The 13,494-nt window shown below is 44.5% G+C and overlaps 6 protein-coding genes across 6 annotated transcripts; 4 read left to right on the forward strand and 2 right to left on the reverse strand.

The window, feature by feature from the left end:
* Positions 1–348: 348 nt before the first annotated feature.
* J056_001474 (uncharacterized protein) lies at positions 349–1,517 on the forward strand (the record flags this gene model as incomplete). Its single annotated transcript, XM_009271102.1, has 3 exons — positions 349–474; positions 519–720; positions 763–1,517. The coding sequence occupies 3 exons, from the start codon at positions 349–351 to the stop codon at positions 1,515–1,517; spliced, it is 1,083 nt and encodes a 360-aa protein (XP_009269377.1).
* A 57-nt stretch (positions 1,518–1,574) lies between these two features.
* Positions 1,575–4,790, reverse strand: J056_001475 (Topoisomerase 1-associated factor 1; the record flags this gene model as incomplete). The annotated part of the gene is made up of 13 exons (XM_009271103.1): positions 1,575–1,891; positions 1,935–2,103; positions 2,148–2,405; positions 2,452–2,702; positions 2,748–2,869; positions 2,911–3,059; positions 3,105–3,155; positions 3,198–3,445; positions 3,490–3,577; positions 3,624–3,848; positions 3,893–4,163; positions 4,211–4,586; positions 4,634–4,790. The coding sequence occupies 13 exons, from the start codon at positions 4,788–4,790 to the stop codon at positions 1,575–1,577; spliced, it is 2,682 nt and encodes an 893-aa protein (XP_009269378.1).
* Positions 4,791–4,839: 49 nt separating this feature from the next.
* J056_001476 (uncharacterized protein) lies at positions 4,840–5,637 on the forward strand (the record flags this gene model as incomplete). The annotated part of the gene is made up of 1 exon (XM_009271104.1): positions 4,840–5,637. One exon carries the CDS (start codon positions 4,840–4,842, stop codon positions 5,635–5,637), a length of 798 nt encoding a protein of 265 aa, XP_009269379.1.
* A 52-nt stretch (positions 5,638–5,689) lies between these two features.
* On the reverse strand, positions 5,690–6,883 carry J056_001477 (UDP-galactose transporter-like protein 1; the record flags this gene model as incomplete). Its single annotated transcript, XM_009271105.1, has 4 exons — positions 5,690–6,370; positions 6,414–6,718; positions 6,762–6,820; positions 6,864–6,883. The coding sequence occupies 4 exons, from the start codon at positions 6,881–6,883 to the stop codon at positions 5,690–5,692; spliced, it is 1,065 nt and encodes a 354-aa protein (XP_009269380.1).
* A 56-nt stretch (positions 6,884–6,939) lies between these two features.
* J056_001478 (Ribosome assembly protein 1) lies at positions 6,940–10,119 on the forward strand (the record flags this gene model as incomplete). Its single annotated transcript, XM_009271106.1, has 3 exons — positions 6,940–7,020; positions 7,067–9,572; positions 9,617–10,119. The coding sequence occupies 3 exons, from the start codon at positions 6,940–6,942 to the stop codon at positions 10,117–10,119; spliced, it is 3,090 nt and encodes a 1,029-aa protein (XP_009269381.1).
* A 61-nt stretch (positions 10,120–10,180) lies between these two features.
* J056_001479 (Transcription factor tau subunit sfc4) lies at positions 10,181–13,457 on the forward strand (the record flags this gene model as incomplete). Its single annotated transcript, XM_009271107.1, has 6 exons — positions 10,181–10,449; positions 10,495–11,509; positions 11,557–11,694; positions 11,745–11,832; positions 11,888–13,376; positions 13,436–13,457. 6 exons carry the CDS (start codon positions 10,181–10,183, stop codon positions 13,455–13,457), a joined length of 3,021 nt encoding a protein of 1,006 aa, XP_009269382.1.
* Positions 13,458–13,494: the final 37 nt, after the last annotated feature.

Genomic DNA, 13,494 nt, shown 5'->3' on the forward strand with positions numbered 1-13,494 from the left:
GACAAGCCCAAACCTTAACATTGTACACGAAAATGCTGACAAAGGATGATAATTTCAATAGCATTTTGAATTGATATTATCGGCTTTGGGTTAAATTTTTGGTATTTGTATCATCGAAGGGGTCGTGCTCCGGTATAAACAGCCTTTATCGAGGACCATCATCTCAGAATGGAATCTTTTCAATTTAACGAAACGGACACTAATACATGGAACTCCAGCGTAATATCTAGCGACACTTCTGGAACAAATGAAAACTCAGACAACTTTCCAATTCCCTATTTCGAGCCTATTAAAAATTGGGCATATCTTTGGGTACCTTTGGTTGATTTCGTCCATTTATGTGTGACCATGCCTTTCGTAGTAATCACAATCCTCCTCCAGGTACAGCATAATAGCACAGACAAGATGGGCAATTATAGACCGAGCCTTGAACAAGGAGAAAAGTTAAAGGAACATGAGGAGGAGGAAAAAGATGTAAATTGCAATTTTGCTTCTTTTCTTTTATTTACGTACTACAGCACGTAATTAACTCAGTTTGCCAAGATAACGAAATAAACTCAAAGACAGAACTAAAATCTAGAAAACTAAGACCAAAGCACAAAGATGAAGATCTCATCCGACGCTCCTCATACCTCGTCCGCCTCCAAATTGATGGTGGCTTATTTCAAATGTTTCGCAATGTGAGAAGGTCTCCTGAGGGACTTTCGGGTTTGTGGAAAGGTTTGTAGACCTGTGAAACGATAATCAAGCTAACATACTCAGGTACTTTTACATCGTGGCTATTGCAAGAATTAGGTGAATATGTCCAACCCCTCTTCAGTTCGGGATTATCAAGCATCTTCTTCAAATCCTTTCCTGTTGCGCCAATATCAAATATAATTACTGACGTTGCAGTCTCGCCTCTTAGCTTAGTGCGTACGCGGATAATCGTCCAATCCACGTCAGTGACATCAGCTGGTGTGTCTCGACGCGCCTACAGCGGACCTGTTGATGCATTGTGCAAGATCTCGCACGACGAGGGTGGATGGCTGGCAATGTGGACACACCCCAATCTTCTCTTCCCCGCTGTATTAGAATCGGCATTACAGAACCTGCTCACTATCTGCGGTTCACTCTTAGTGGATAGACTGCTGAGTATCACTATAGAAAGTAATCCTATAACGTATATGTCCTGTGTTATGCTATGGGATATACTCAGTAGTGCTTTAATTTTCCCTATCACAACTGTTAGACGACGTCTGCAAGTACAGGACAGAAGTTTGGATAAGGGGCATAATGCGAAACGCTTCGTTACTTGTGTTGAAACACCGTTACCGTCTGCAGGTATAGTAGAGTGCATCAATCAAATGGTGACTGAGGACTGCAGTAGCGAGAGTAGATGGTATCACATCAAAACACTTCTTAGAGGGCTGAGCATTCAATTTTATGCTATCATAACATTGCTTTTCTTTAATTGCATTGCAGGCGCCTTTATCGGACTATTTGCTCTTTTCGCAAAAATCTTCAATTATATTTAAAAAGCTATGGTCATTTATGAATATAATACAATGCGTGCATACAATGATGGAATGCTTCTATTCATCGTCAGAATCTATGACCCTTCTACGTTTCGACAAGCTTTTGGCCTGAGTACTGGTATCATCCTCATCCTCGTCTCCAGCAACGTCCATAACCGACTGGCTAAACAGCTCCTGCGATTGAAGATTATCGTCCACCGAATTTTGAATGACAGGTCCCTGGGACGGCTCTACCTGTTCAGCTTCTTTAGCCTTTCTTCTTTTGGCAACCAATGAAAGCGAATCTTGAGGTACCTCTGCAGTTGCTGCAGCGTTCTTAGCATGCGCACGCAATGACTCCTCCTTCCTATAAAAATCTTGCAACGACTCCTCATCTACAATATGTTAAATAACGTTGAGCAGCTCTAGCGCACCTACCTTCATCACTATCCTCAATAAACTTAGCTGAGAGATAAGATTGAGCTTGCTCTTGACGTACTGTGACTTCACGCTGCTCCTCATCATCACGTCTCCTTCTGTGTGCGCGTGGGCGTTTCTTCTTGTGCTCTGACACATGAGCACCGTCAGGGAAGTCCGCGTCGGATTTCTATAGAGAACGTTAGACGTGTTGATCAGGATTTTACCACTAACAGGTCTATTTTCATTGTCATCAGATAGACCAGTCTCCTTGACGTCTTCAGCTTCGATAGCGGCATTTTTCCTGCTATGAGACCGCATCGGGAATAGTGCCTCAACAAAGATCATAGGATTCTCAGCAGCTGATTTAAAAAACTTTCTGAGAATAAACTCAATCAGCTTCATTAAATCTTTGTAGGGCCCTGAATGATAGTTCACAGCCGACTTGACGACTTGGTCTTGAACATTTCTAAAGATGTTAAGTGTAGACACCTTTTTTAGCCTTTTAGCGAAATCTATAAGCTAATGTCTGACTCACTTTGTAAAATAACTCTTCCCCTTGTGCTCTTACTGCCTGTCTATAAAGAAGGTTGACAACGTGCTTGAGCTGACTTGTACTGTGGAACTCCAAGTGGCGCTCAAGGTAAGTAAGGCATGTTTTAACGATATTCTCCGAGGCGAATCTGCGTTCGTATGACGAGAAGACAAATTTATGCTCAGCTGCTGAAAGTGTTTCACGGTTAGCCTCAGCATCGTCTTCAGCAGTTGTTTGCATCGTTGGCTCATTGACTGGAGTGCTTAATTAGCTGTGCCCTTTTTGAGACGACAACTTACTATCGCCATTGCGACGCTTTGATGACTTGCGCTTTCGCACAAACATGTAAGCTTTACTTTTACTAAAATTCTCCAACATGCGCAAAAATACGTAAGCCAAATGAACGATTGACTCAAGGAATCTAGACTTGTCAGACAGTTTCACCATGAAAAGTAGACTCACTGAACGCTCTGGTCCTTATACCTTCCCATCAGCATGACTATCACATCCATCACGTCTCCGCTGTAGTACAGCTTGTCTTGGAGAACCTCTGCCACTTCGACCACCGCAGGCGCTTGAGTGCAACTGATCATCTCGTCAACAAGTGAAAGCTTTAATTGAAATTAGAGAAGCTCATCACGAAGACTATTTCTTACGATTTGAATGAGACAGTTGATGGCGCAATGAAGTTCCTTCCACGATGGCGGCTAGATTGTATTAACAAGGTAGTTAAAGGAAACACCACACACCTTGTCATCTATAGTAATTGCCATACGAGCAGATACGTACCCAACGGTAGTTGGATCGATCATACATCCAACGTAACCAAAGGTATTTTCGGCCTCTACCGCAGGCAACTTGCTAGCATCCGTTGAGCGCCACTTGGTGTTGAAATACTCAAGGAAAAAGGCAGACAAAGAGAACCACCTAGCCTTATCGGTCTCCCTGACCTTAGGTCTTTCCATTCGAAAGTCTTTAAGGAGTGTAGTGAAGAAGGCTGGTTCGAGTTAGATAAAGTAATCGAAATTCTTTTATCCTTACTATCGTAAGACGTTTTCAAGAAAAGCTCGGCTAGCTCCTTGAGATGCTTTCGTGCGCTGGCATTGAGGAGGGTTTCGCCAGAATTGTCCTGCAGCGGCGTTTAATGGGAAACAAAAAGAAACCGTCTAACTGACTTGATCTTTGGATCTTTTAAAAACCTTCTTCTTTCCAATATCCATACTTTGTTCACCACCAGATGGGGTGATGGCGGATTGTCTTGACTGTACGAAGCGATTGTCACCAGATAAAACACTGACAGTGGTGCCAAATCGACTATGTCTTGAAGTGTTGCTTCGATTATTGAGCCTCTTTTGCTTGTTTTCAATATCGAGCAGATTAGAGAGACCAGCGGAGGAAGCCTGGAAAGAAATTAGATTTGTTTGCTTAGTAGCACATACCCCACCTTTACTGGATCGAGCGTGAGCTCGTCTGCTCTTATACCTCTGAAGAGAAAGTGAAAAATCTCAAGAACAACAACATTGTACGCGATAAGCTCACGCTGATCTGAAGATGACGCAAGCGTATTAAAAAGAGAGAGAATCTCGAAGGAGTGCATTTGATCGATGAGCTCCGATTGAACGCCTGGATGAGCATCAGTGTCTTTAATTGCGAGAATGTTGCGGAATGTGTGCAAAATGAGAGCGACGACCTGATCATCACGCTCAGTGCGCTCACTAGGATTTTGTTAGAAAACGTATAGACCAAAAGAAATCAACCTTACAGTCTTGATTTTGCTAAGCGCGGAAGGAGTAGCTCGAGGAGGTGCTGTACTGTCTTGGACTTGACAATAGCCAGCTTATACGCTTGTTGAGCCTGTATAAAAGACGTGTATTCAAAGTTGATAACTTTGTGTTCCTCTTCGCGATCGACAAGCTCCTTGAATTCCTCTTCGATTGAGATTGGCCATGTCAAACACGAAATGAGGTCTGTTGCAGCGAGGGCGATACGATCACCGGAGTTGCCTCTGCTAACAGAGAGTGCTAGAATCTTAAGGAGGTCGTTGGTGAATACGCCTGATTCGTGTAGAATTCTGGCGACTGTACGATTTGGATCGTCGTCGTCTTTGCGCCAGAACTTCTTCAAATCCTTCAAACAGCCTGATGAGAGGGTAAGGGTGAATACGCTGCCCAGCCTAATCGCCCACCCAAGCATTCATCACCCAGTTTGTACTCTTGGGATATGGAGCCATCTTGGAGTTTGATAGCCTCGACGCCGCCAACTGCAGATATTCTCGATATAATAGGATCTCTGTAGAGCTCCCTGAGATCAATTTCACCTGCCTCGCTTTCTGAATCTGACATTTCGACGTGATGGCGCGTATCGACGCGTGCATTTCAATGACGAACTTCGATGAGCACTGGAATTGATTTTAAAGATCCCTTGGGAGTTTTGCCGTTTGAGCTTTGGGAGGTGATTGTTGTCTATTCAAGCTCGGTAGATTACGCGTCGGCTCAGAAACTATCGCTGCTTAGCAGGAATTGGAGGCTGATGCTGCTCGAAATGCATCAGCCCTGGGATAGTGTCGTAGTCAACAGAATACACAAGCCTAGCTCACCCTCTCAATCATTTCTCGATTGGCTCACTTTGATACATTCTAGGGCCAAGACTGGCATCAAACGCGTTGAATGGATTACAAACGACTCCGAAGAGAGCATGACAGGATATTTAGATGTCATACATGGTGGAAGTGGCTCATTGTACTCCATCTCACTCAAAGGTTACGACAGTGCGATGAAGAGTCGCGGCTTCAAGTTCAGACCACCACCAACTACAAGCCTTGATGTGTTTGTTGAAACACCCAGCAAATCGGACTACTTTGACCCGGATGAGGTTATTTTACGCCACACAACAGGTCTTCAAAATTTGCATCTTGTCAACACATTCCCAAATTTACTGCCAATATCTTGCAGTCTCAAAACCCTTTCTATGCACTTTACAAAGACATTTTTGGATATCGGAGCAGTGCAAAACTTTATTGCAGACCATAAAGAGCTTGAATATCTTAGTATCAAAAACCTCAAGCAAGACATTCCTGCGAATAGGCTTATATCTCTACCAAGACTGAAGTATCTAGAGCTTATCAATGCAGGAACACTCAAGGATGCTATCATTGCAACAGAAACACAAGTAGTCAAAATAGAAGACTAATCGAATACCCACCACTCAATATACCTCAGATATATGCATTAATAAATTACAATTAAAGTGATTTCACCTCGGCTCTCTTCTTTTCTTCAATGACCTTCTTGTCTAGTACTTCTTTACGCTTCACGCCTGCTTCGACAGATATACCGGCAAAGACAGTAGCTGCGCCTGCCCATTGACCTGGTGCAAGCTCGTGTCCATAAATAAAAACACTCAAAAGCATCGTAAACAGCTTTCTTGTGAGAGTGATGGTGACTAATGCTAATGATCCAAAGTGCTGCAGTGTCTCGAATATAAAGAGCTGTCCGAGAGCACCGCATCCGGCGTATAATGCAATGTCGGTGAGTACTTCCGGGTGACTTTTAACAAATTCAATAGCCGAGTAGATTTCTGGTGCAGTGATCTCTGATTTTCCGAGGAGGGGTATAGCGGGTATACCAACTATCATAGCAGTTGAAGTAACAGTGCTGGAAGCGAGATTCATCCAGAACATCATTTGAGTTCCATTGATGGAGTGATGGTGGAATATAGCGTCTTGACTGCTATTGACCAGCCCATCAATGATGAGATTTGCGAGTAAGAGGGTTAGACCAAACGAGCTGTCTGTTTGTGAGGAAGCTTTGCTCGACCTTTTAAGAAGGGTAAACATGCTAATACCGGTGGTGACAAGCAACACCACCGCGTATTTGTAAGGAGCGAATTTTTTCCTGTAAATCAACACATTCATCAGCATGACCTGGGTGAGTTAGTGGGGGTGATATACACGTCCTCGAACGCACAGGAACCAGTTTACAGGATTTAGCGAGCACCATTGTTGGATAGCTGATGTGCTTGAGGGAACTGAAACCGAGAACTTGGGCAACAGCCTGGAGAACCGCAACACGGGCGATACCAGTAAGTAGATTACCAGTATTGCTTCCTGAGAGCGCCAAAAGGTCTTTCAAAGGCTGTTGAGAGGGTTTACGCAGATTGAGGTATAAGAATGCAGCGACAGCAGAAGCGAGGGACTGAGCTGTATTAAGGAAAAGAGAGGATCTGAAGAATACATTTCCGCCGGTGCTCGAAGTGTATTCTGTTGTTGTAACTGCTCGCTATTAGACACGCAACGCTGCCAGCACAATACTCACGCTTCTCCTGCACCAGAGCCCAGAGGAGGAAGCAGGCGTATACACCGGATACGCAGATTCTAATAAAGTGAGAATTTTGTAATTATTTTGCCAACTACCCACGCTAATCGAACGAGCGTCATGGATGTTCACCAACAAGACCTTCGACTGACATCATATTCCTCTTTCCACAACGCCCATGAGCAAATCGTTCGGAGATAAGGACAGCACCAGGAACGTGCGTAATCTGTGCATCGCCGGCCACGTCGATCATGGAAAGGTACTTGATTTTATGCCGTTTATGGCCATCTCTTATCAATCTACAGACAGCGTACGCAGATAGCCTGCTTGCAGCGAACAACATCATTTCCTCCAGAATGGCTGGCAAGCTGCGGTTTCTCGATAGCAGAGAAGACGAGCAGCAGCGCGGTATCACTATGGAATCATCTGCAGTCAGCTTGGGTTTTAAGCTCCTCCGCCAAGGTGAAGACGGTCACGCAAAGGCTGAAGATTACATGATCAACATGATCGACACTCCCGGTCACGTCGATTTCTCTTCCGAGGTTTCCACAGCCGCGAGATTGTGCGACGGTGTTCTCATCATGGTCGATGTCGTCGAGGGCGTCTGCACCCAGACAATCTCCGTCTTGCAGCAGGCGTATGCAGATAAATTACGCCCTATTCTCGTCATCAACAAAATGGATCGTATCATCACTGAGCTCAAGCTGGCGCCTTCCGAGGCTTATCACCACCTCGTTCAACTCATCGAAGGCGTAAATGCCGTCATTGGCTCTTTCTTTGCTTCCGATAAGCTCGCTGATGACTACAGGTGGCGCGAAATGTCTGACCAGCAAAGAGACGCGTTCGAGGAGCGCGACGATGAAGACCTCTACTTCTCTCCAGAGAAAGGTAATGTGCTCTTTGCCTCGGCAGCTGATGGTTGGGCTTTCAGGGTCTCAAAATTTGCGCAAATTTATGCTAGCAAATTAGGTTGCAACGAGGACGTCCTCAAGAAGTGCCTCTGGGGCGATTTCTACTTTGATCCAAAAACTAAGCGTATTATTGGCAAAAAGTCAGCTGGTACACGCCCATTAAAGCCACTGTTTGTCCAGTTTGTTTTGGATAACATTTGGGCTGCTTACGACGCCATCCACCTGAATCACGACATGGATAAGGTTAACAAAATAGTCAATGCCTTGAGCATACGTGTTCATCCACGTGAGCTCAAGACGAGAGATACAAAGACATTACTGTTTGCTGTTTTCACTGCTTGGTTACCACTTGCATCTGCCACCTTCTCCGCGGTTGTAGATGTTATTGCACCTCCTTCACAAGCTCAGTCGCTGCGTCTTCCCAAGATGCTTCGCCCACTTGAACCTCGCCCTTCACCAGTGCCTCAAAATGATGTTGAAAAGTCAATCTTTACAAGTGCTTCTGAGAATGCCCCTGTAATCTCCTACGTCAGTAAAATGTTTGCTATCCCAGCTAGCGATCTTCCTGAAAACAGACGCAGAGGTCTTACTGCTGAAGAGATGCGTGAACGCGGTAGAGAGTCTAGAGAGAAGGCTGCAGCTGTTACAGCTGCTTTGGGTGCAACGGGTATGGCAGGTGCTGAAGAAGTTTCACTCGACGAAGCTGCCCAGCGTCAGGAAGAAAAAGCAGCACAGGATGCTGAAAGACAGGTAGAAGAAGAAGAAGTTATTGAAGAGGCTATGATAGGCTTTGCTCGTATTTATAGTGGAACAATGCGAGTCAGCAACACCCTCACCTGTCTTCTACCCAAGTACAACCCAGATTTACCTCCATCAGACCCTCACAACACAAAAAACAAGCAAGAAGTTCAAATAAAGAGCCTTTACATGATGATGGGTAGGGATCTTGTTCCAGTTTCAGAAGTTCCTGCAGGAAACGTATTTGCGATTGGTGGATTGGATGGCGTTGTCTTGCGTAATGCCACATTAATCTCCCCTGACAACGAAGACTGCTTTATTAACCTTGCAAGTGTCGTAAATCAAAATGCTCCGATTGTCAGAGTAGCGCTCGAACCAGCATCTGCTTCAGATATGGGTAAGCTTGTTAACGGAATGAAGCTCCTCAATCAATCCGACCCATGTGTTGAGGTATTGCAACAGGAGACTGGTGAGCATGTTATTTTAACCGCCGGCGAATTGCACTTGGAGCGATGCTTGAAAGATCTTCGCGAGAGGTTTGCAAAATGTGAGATAACATCTTCAAAACCAATTGTACCATTCAGGGAGACAGCTGTGAAGGGTCAAGAGATGCCACCTCCAAAAACAAAAGATGCAGCTAGAGGTACAATCCATGGCACTTCACAAAACAACGCCGTTTCATTTACATTGCGATCAGCACCACTGCCAAAGACTATAACAGGTTTTCTCGCCGCTAATCAAATATCAATCCAAAAGATGTTGGGAGTGTCTCTCGACAGGAAACAAGACGACGATGAGATTGCAATTGAAGATAACACATCAAGTCTTGAAGCTCAAGATGCGTACAAACCGGCTAGTGTTTTGTGGGAGGAACTTGAGAAGCTATTTGGTGACTGTGGATACGATTGGAAGAATGTAGTTAGCAACATCGTTGCGTTCGGACCAAAGCGTGTCGGTGCCAATATTCTCGTCGACAGGTGTACAAACAGAAGTCTTCGAAACAAGACGCAAGTAAATGACAGGTGGCAGAAGATGATTGATGAGGGTCTTGAGAATGGTTTTCAAATTGCAACCAACCAAGGACCTTTATGCGCTGAGCCTATGTTTGGAATGGCCTACTTTATAGAGAAAGTCAGCATAGATGACAGAGAGGCACTAGAAGGTAAGTTTAATCTCATTGTACAACCTCGCTAATAAAAGAAACAGCCAACACATCGCAGATAACAGGATCACTCCTTTCAGCGTCAAGAGACGCAGTCCGCAACAGCATGCTTGACTGGTCACCTAGACTCATGCTAGCTGAGTACTCGTGTGACATCCAAGCGTCGACAGAAGTACTAGGAAAAGTGTATGGAGTTGTTTCGAGAAGGCGAGGAAGGATAGTAGCAGAAGAGATGAAGGAGGGCACTACTTTCTTCACTGTGAAATCACTAATGCCAGTCGTTGAGTCGTTCGGTTTCGCTGATGAGATAAGGAAGCGTACATCAGGTGCTGCATCCCCGCAGCTAATTTTTGCTGGGTTTGAGGTGTTTGACATAGACCCATTTTGGGTGCCTTCTACGGAGGAAGAGTTGGAGGATCTGGGTACACTCGCTGAACGTGAAAATGTTGCAAAGAAGTATGTCGATGGAGTGCGTGAACGCAAGGGAATGTTTGTTGAGCGCAAGATTGTCGCTGAGGCTGAGAAGCAGCGTACATTGAAAAAATAAAGTAATTTAAGTAAATGCATTTATAGAGACTTTCGTCACATGTGTTATCCTAACAGTCAAGATGGCCTTCGAAGACGCGCCAAGCGTAAACGCAGATATTTTCGAGAATCAATACCTGGATGAAGAGGATAGCGAGGAATCAACCAGCGAATCAGAAAGCGACGTCGATGGCGATCCTGGCTTGAGAATAGAATCAGATTCATCAGGATCAGAGTACAATCAAGAAGGCGCCGAAAATAGTGAAAGCGAAGAGGAAGAAAACACATCAAAGCAACCTTCATCAATAAATGTCGCTGACGCCGCTGATGAGCCAGAAGGAGAGGATTTCGAGTGCGTCACTTTCTAAGAGCGGTAATCGCATTTAACACGACACAGTAAGCTCGTAAATGCTCTTAAATATACCGAGAATGTTTCCACTGGTAGCTCTGCAACTCAACAGTGGGAAAAGTCTATCGAGGAAGAGATGATGGACTTTTCAGATATCCGCGATGAGCTTAGAGGCGCGTCTGGTGTTGGAAGGCGCAGAAAAAAACTTAGAGACCGCAGTCAAGTTCTACCACCTGAAATTCGCGATCTGATCGGTCAGGCTAACATGCATTATGTCTTGGAAGAGTTCCCAGACGCTTTAAAGAAAATCGAACAAGTCCTTGTGGAGTGCCCGGAAGCCAAATCAGCCTGGGTTCTAGCTGCATCTATCAAATCAGATATGAAAGATGACGACAGCGCGCTACGTTTGAGGGTCATCGCTGCGTTGATTCCACCATGCGATGGTGAGGTCTGGAAGGAGCTGGCAGCAGATTCTAGAGCACAAGGTGCAATTCAACAAGCTGTTTACTGCCTAACACAGGCTGTAAGGCACAATAAATATGACTTTGACGCAATTTGGGATAGATCTGTTCTCTACAGGCAGCTTGGAATTTATCACCAAGCAAGCAATGGCTTTAAGAATATTCTCAAATTCTTCACCTTTGATCCAAATGTTCTGATGGAATTGGCTCCGATGTTGTTGGAACTTGGTAATTACAAGGAGACTAATAAGTTGCTATCCGGAGCTTGGAAATATTATCAAGATAACTTCCCCGACCCTGAGCCAGGAGAGACAGGCTTGAATATCAATCACTTCAAGTACTTAGTATCCGCCAAGCTCATGTTGAAAGAATACGACGAGGCTATCGACGTTATCAAGCACTCGACAAGGTGGCTTCAAGGTCGCTCGCAAGATAGCTTCTGGGATCTTCTTTCCGATGACAGGGAGTACGATGAGCAGAGGTTTGAACGCACTGGTGATCATCGTATTGAATTTGGAATGGGCGTTTTCGAGCTCGACAGCGATATGCGTGTTTCTCTCGGTCAAGCTAGATTAGAGAAAGGACAAAAAGAAGAAGCAAAGGTGGGAAATATTAGCATTTGTGGGAGTAATCTGAAGTCATACTCTAGCATCATTTTGATTATATACTCAAACTTGATTTGGAGTCCAATGTTGCACTATACGGTGAAATTGGGAATTCATACATTAAGCACGAAATGTATGCAGATGCACTGGAGATTTTTAAGATAATGGAAGATAATGAGAGTGTAGGAAGCACGTATATTCGAATGCACTCTTATACTGACATTCCTCGTAGACATGTAGTGCACCTGTATACAGAAATTTGGCAATATGTCATAAAGCACTGGACAATCTTGACTTGGCTGAGCAGATCTTTGAACATGGTAAGCATAGCAAGCACGGATTATTAAGAGTATATCCATCTAATCCACTCTCCAGTCTGTACACTCGAACCAGATAATATGGATGTCACGATGCAGCTTGCAGAAACTTATGAAGCATTGGGGAAGAGAGAAAAGGCTCTAGCAACCATTTCGAAAGTTTTATACAGAAGCAAAGAGAAGTCCAAGTCAAGCACCTCTCGAAGAAGTCAAGCTGCTGAAGAAATGGGTACACCAAACAACAAAGCATCCCTTTTGATGGAAAATTATTTTAAACGGACGCCAACGTTAAAGAAGCTTGACGGAGAAGACCGTAGGACGATGAAAGAGATGGCAGTGAGAGTAGAGGAAGAGCGTGAGAAGGAGATGAGAAATAATTGGGACAAAATGGATGAGCTCAACGAAAAGTTTGACCTACACAATCGCGATATTGTTGAGAGTTGGCTTGATGCAGCCAGAGAGGTTTTGGATGCGTACAGACAGACTATGCAGCTATTCCCTAAGAACAAGTCACAAAAATTCAGAGGTGTGATTGCTCCAGAGAAGATATCAGGAAGTGGTCGTAAACCAAAGGAGGTGAATGCTCAAAGACAGCTTGATGAGCATGCACGAGCGTTTGCGACAAGACTAGAGAGGGCGCTTGTAGATCAACAACACGTCCCAACTGTTCAGGAAAATGACGTTCAGCATTTCCGTCATATACACTTTGACGATTGGGTAAATCTAACGCTCAAGTTTGCTTTGATTAGCACGAAATACTCCAACTACAAAGAGGCGAGTGAGGTACTCAAGCATATGAGTGCATCAAATGCGCTTCAAGTGGCTGAACGCCAAAACGCGCTCAAGTTTTGCAGGTTGGCTTGTGCGTCGATGGCTAATGATGTGGAGACGGTAATAGACGTGTCAAGACAAATAATTTTCGATGAGCAGTTTACAATGGAGGGTCTCAGAATACTGAGTTGCTATCTCGGCAGAAATGCTCATGGTTTGAATGGATTTACCGATGTGAATTTACAGAAGTTCTTACTCAGAGAGGTGAAAATGTATGATGTTATGGCAACGGGTACAGGCTTCAAAATTAGCAACAAGAAACACAGGCTAGCCAATGCAACTGAACCTGGTGACGTTGATGCTGAGGCGAATGAAGCTCGTCAGCGCCGCCAAGAGTGGGATTTACCGTTACCAACAGAACAGAATCCTTACTATTTAGCATTCTATGGACAGGTTATGTTAGCTGCAAAGTCGGCGCAGACAAGTATTTACTATCTTCTGCGGGCCTACGAAATGGAACCGAATGATTACGTTATTTGCTTATCGCTCACATGCGCGTACCTGTACAGAGCATTCCAGAGACAGGCAGATAACCGACACCACCTGATAGCACAAGCGGCAGCGTTTCTCAGCAGATACAGGCAATTGAGATTAGCATGTGATGAGGCGGACTTTGACGAAGTGGAGTTTAACTACGGGAGATTCTTTCATCAGTTGGGATTGCTGGGAATAGCAACCAAGCATTACGAGATTGTGCTGAAGAAGGACAAGTCACAGTACTTGAATGAAGCTGCTTATAACTTATGGTTGATATATTATGCTACAAATGCTCAAGGGCCAATGAAGACAGTTACTGAAAAGTATCTGAGACCCGAAAAGTTCAAGAAGAATGAT

This window comes from Wallemia ichthyophaga, assembly GCF_000400465.1.
Source record: "Wallemia ichthyophaga EXF-994 unplaced genomic scaffold scaffold16, whole genome shotgun sequence".
Lineage (NCBI taxonomy): Eukaryota > Fungi > Basidiomycota > Wallemiomycetes > Wallemiales > Wallemiaceae > Wallemia > Wallemia ichthyophaga.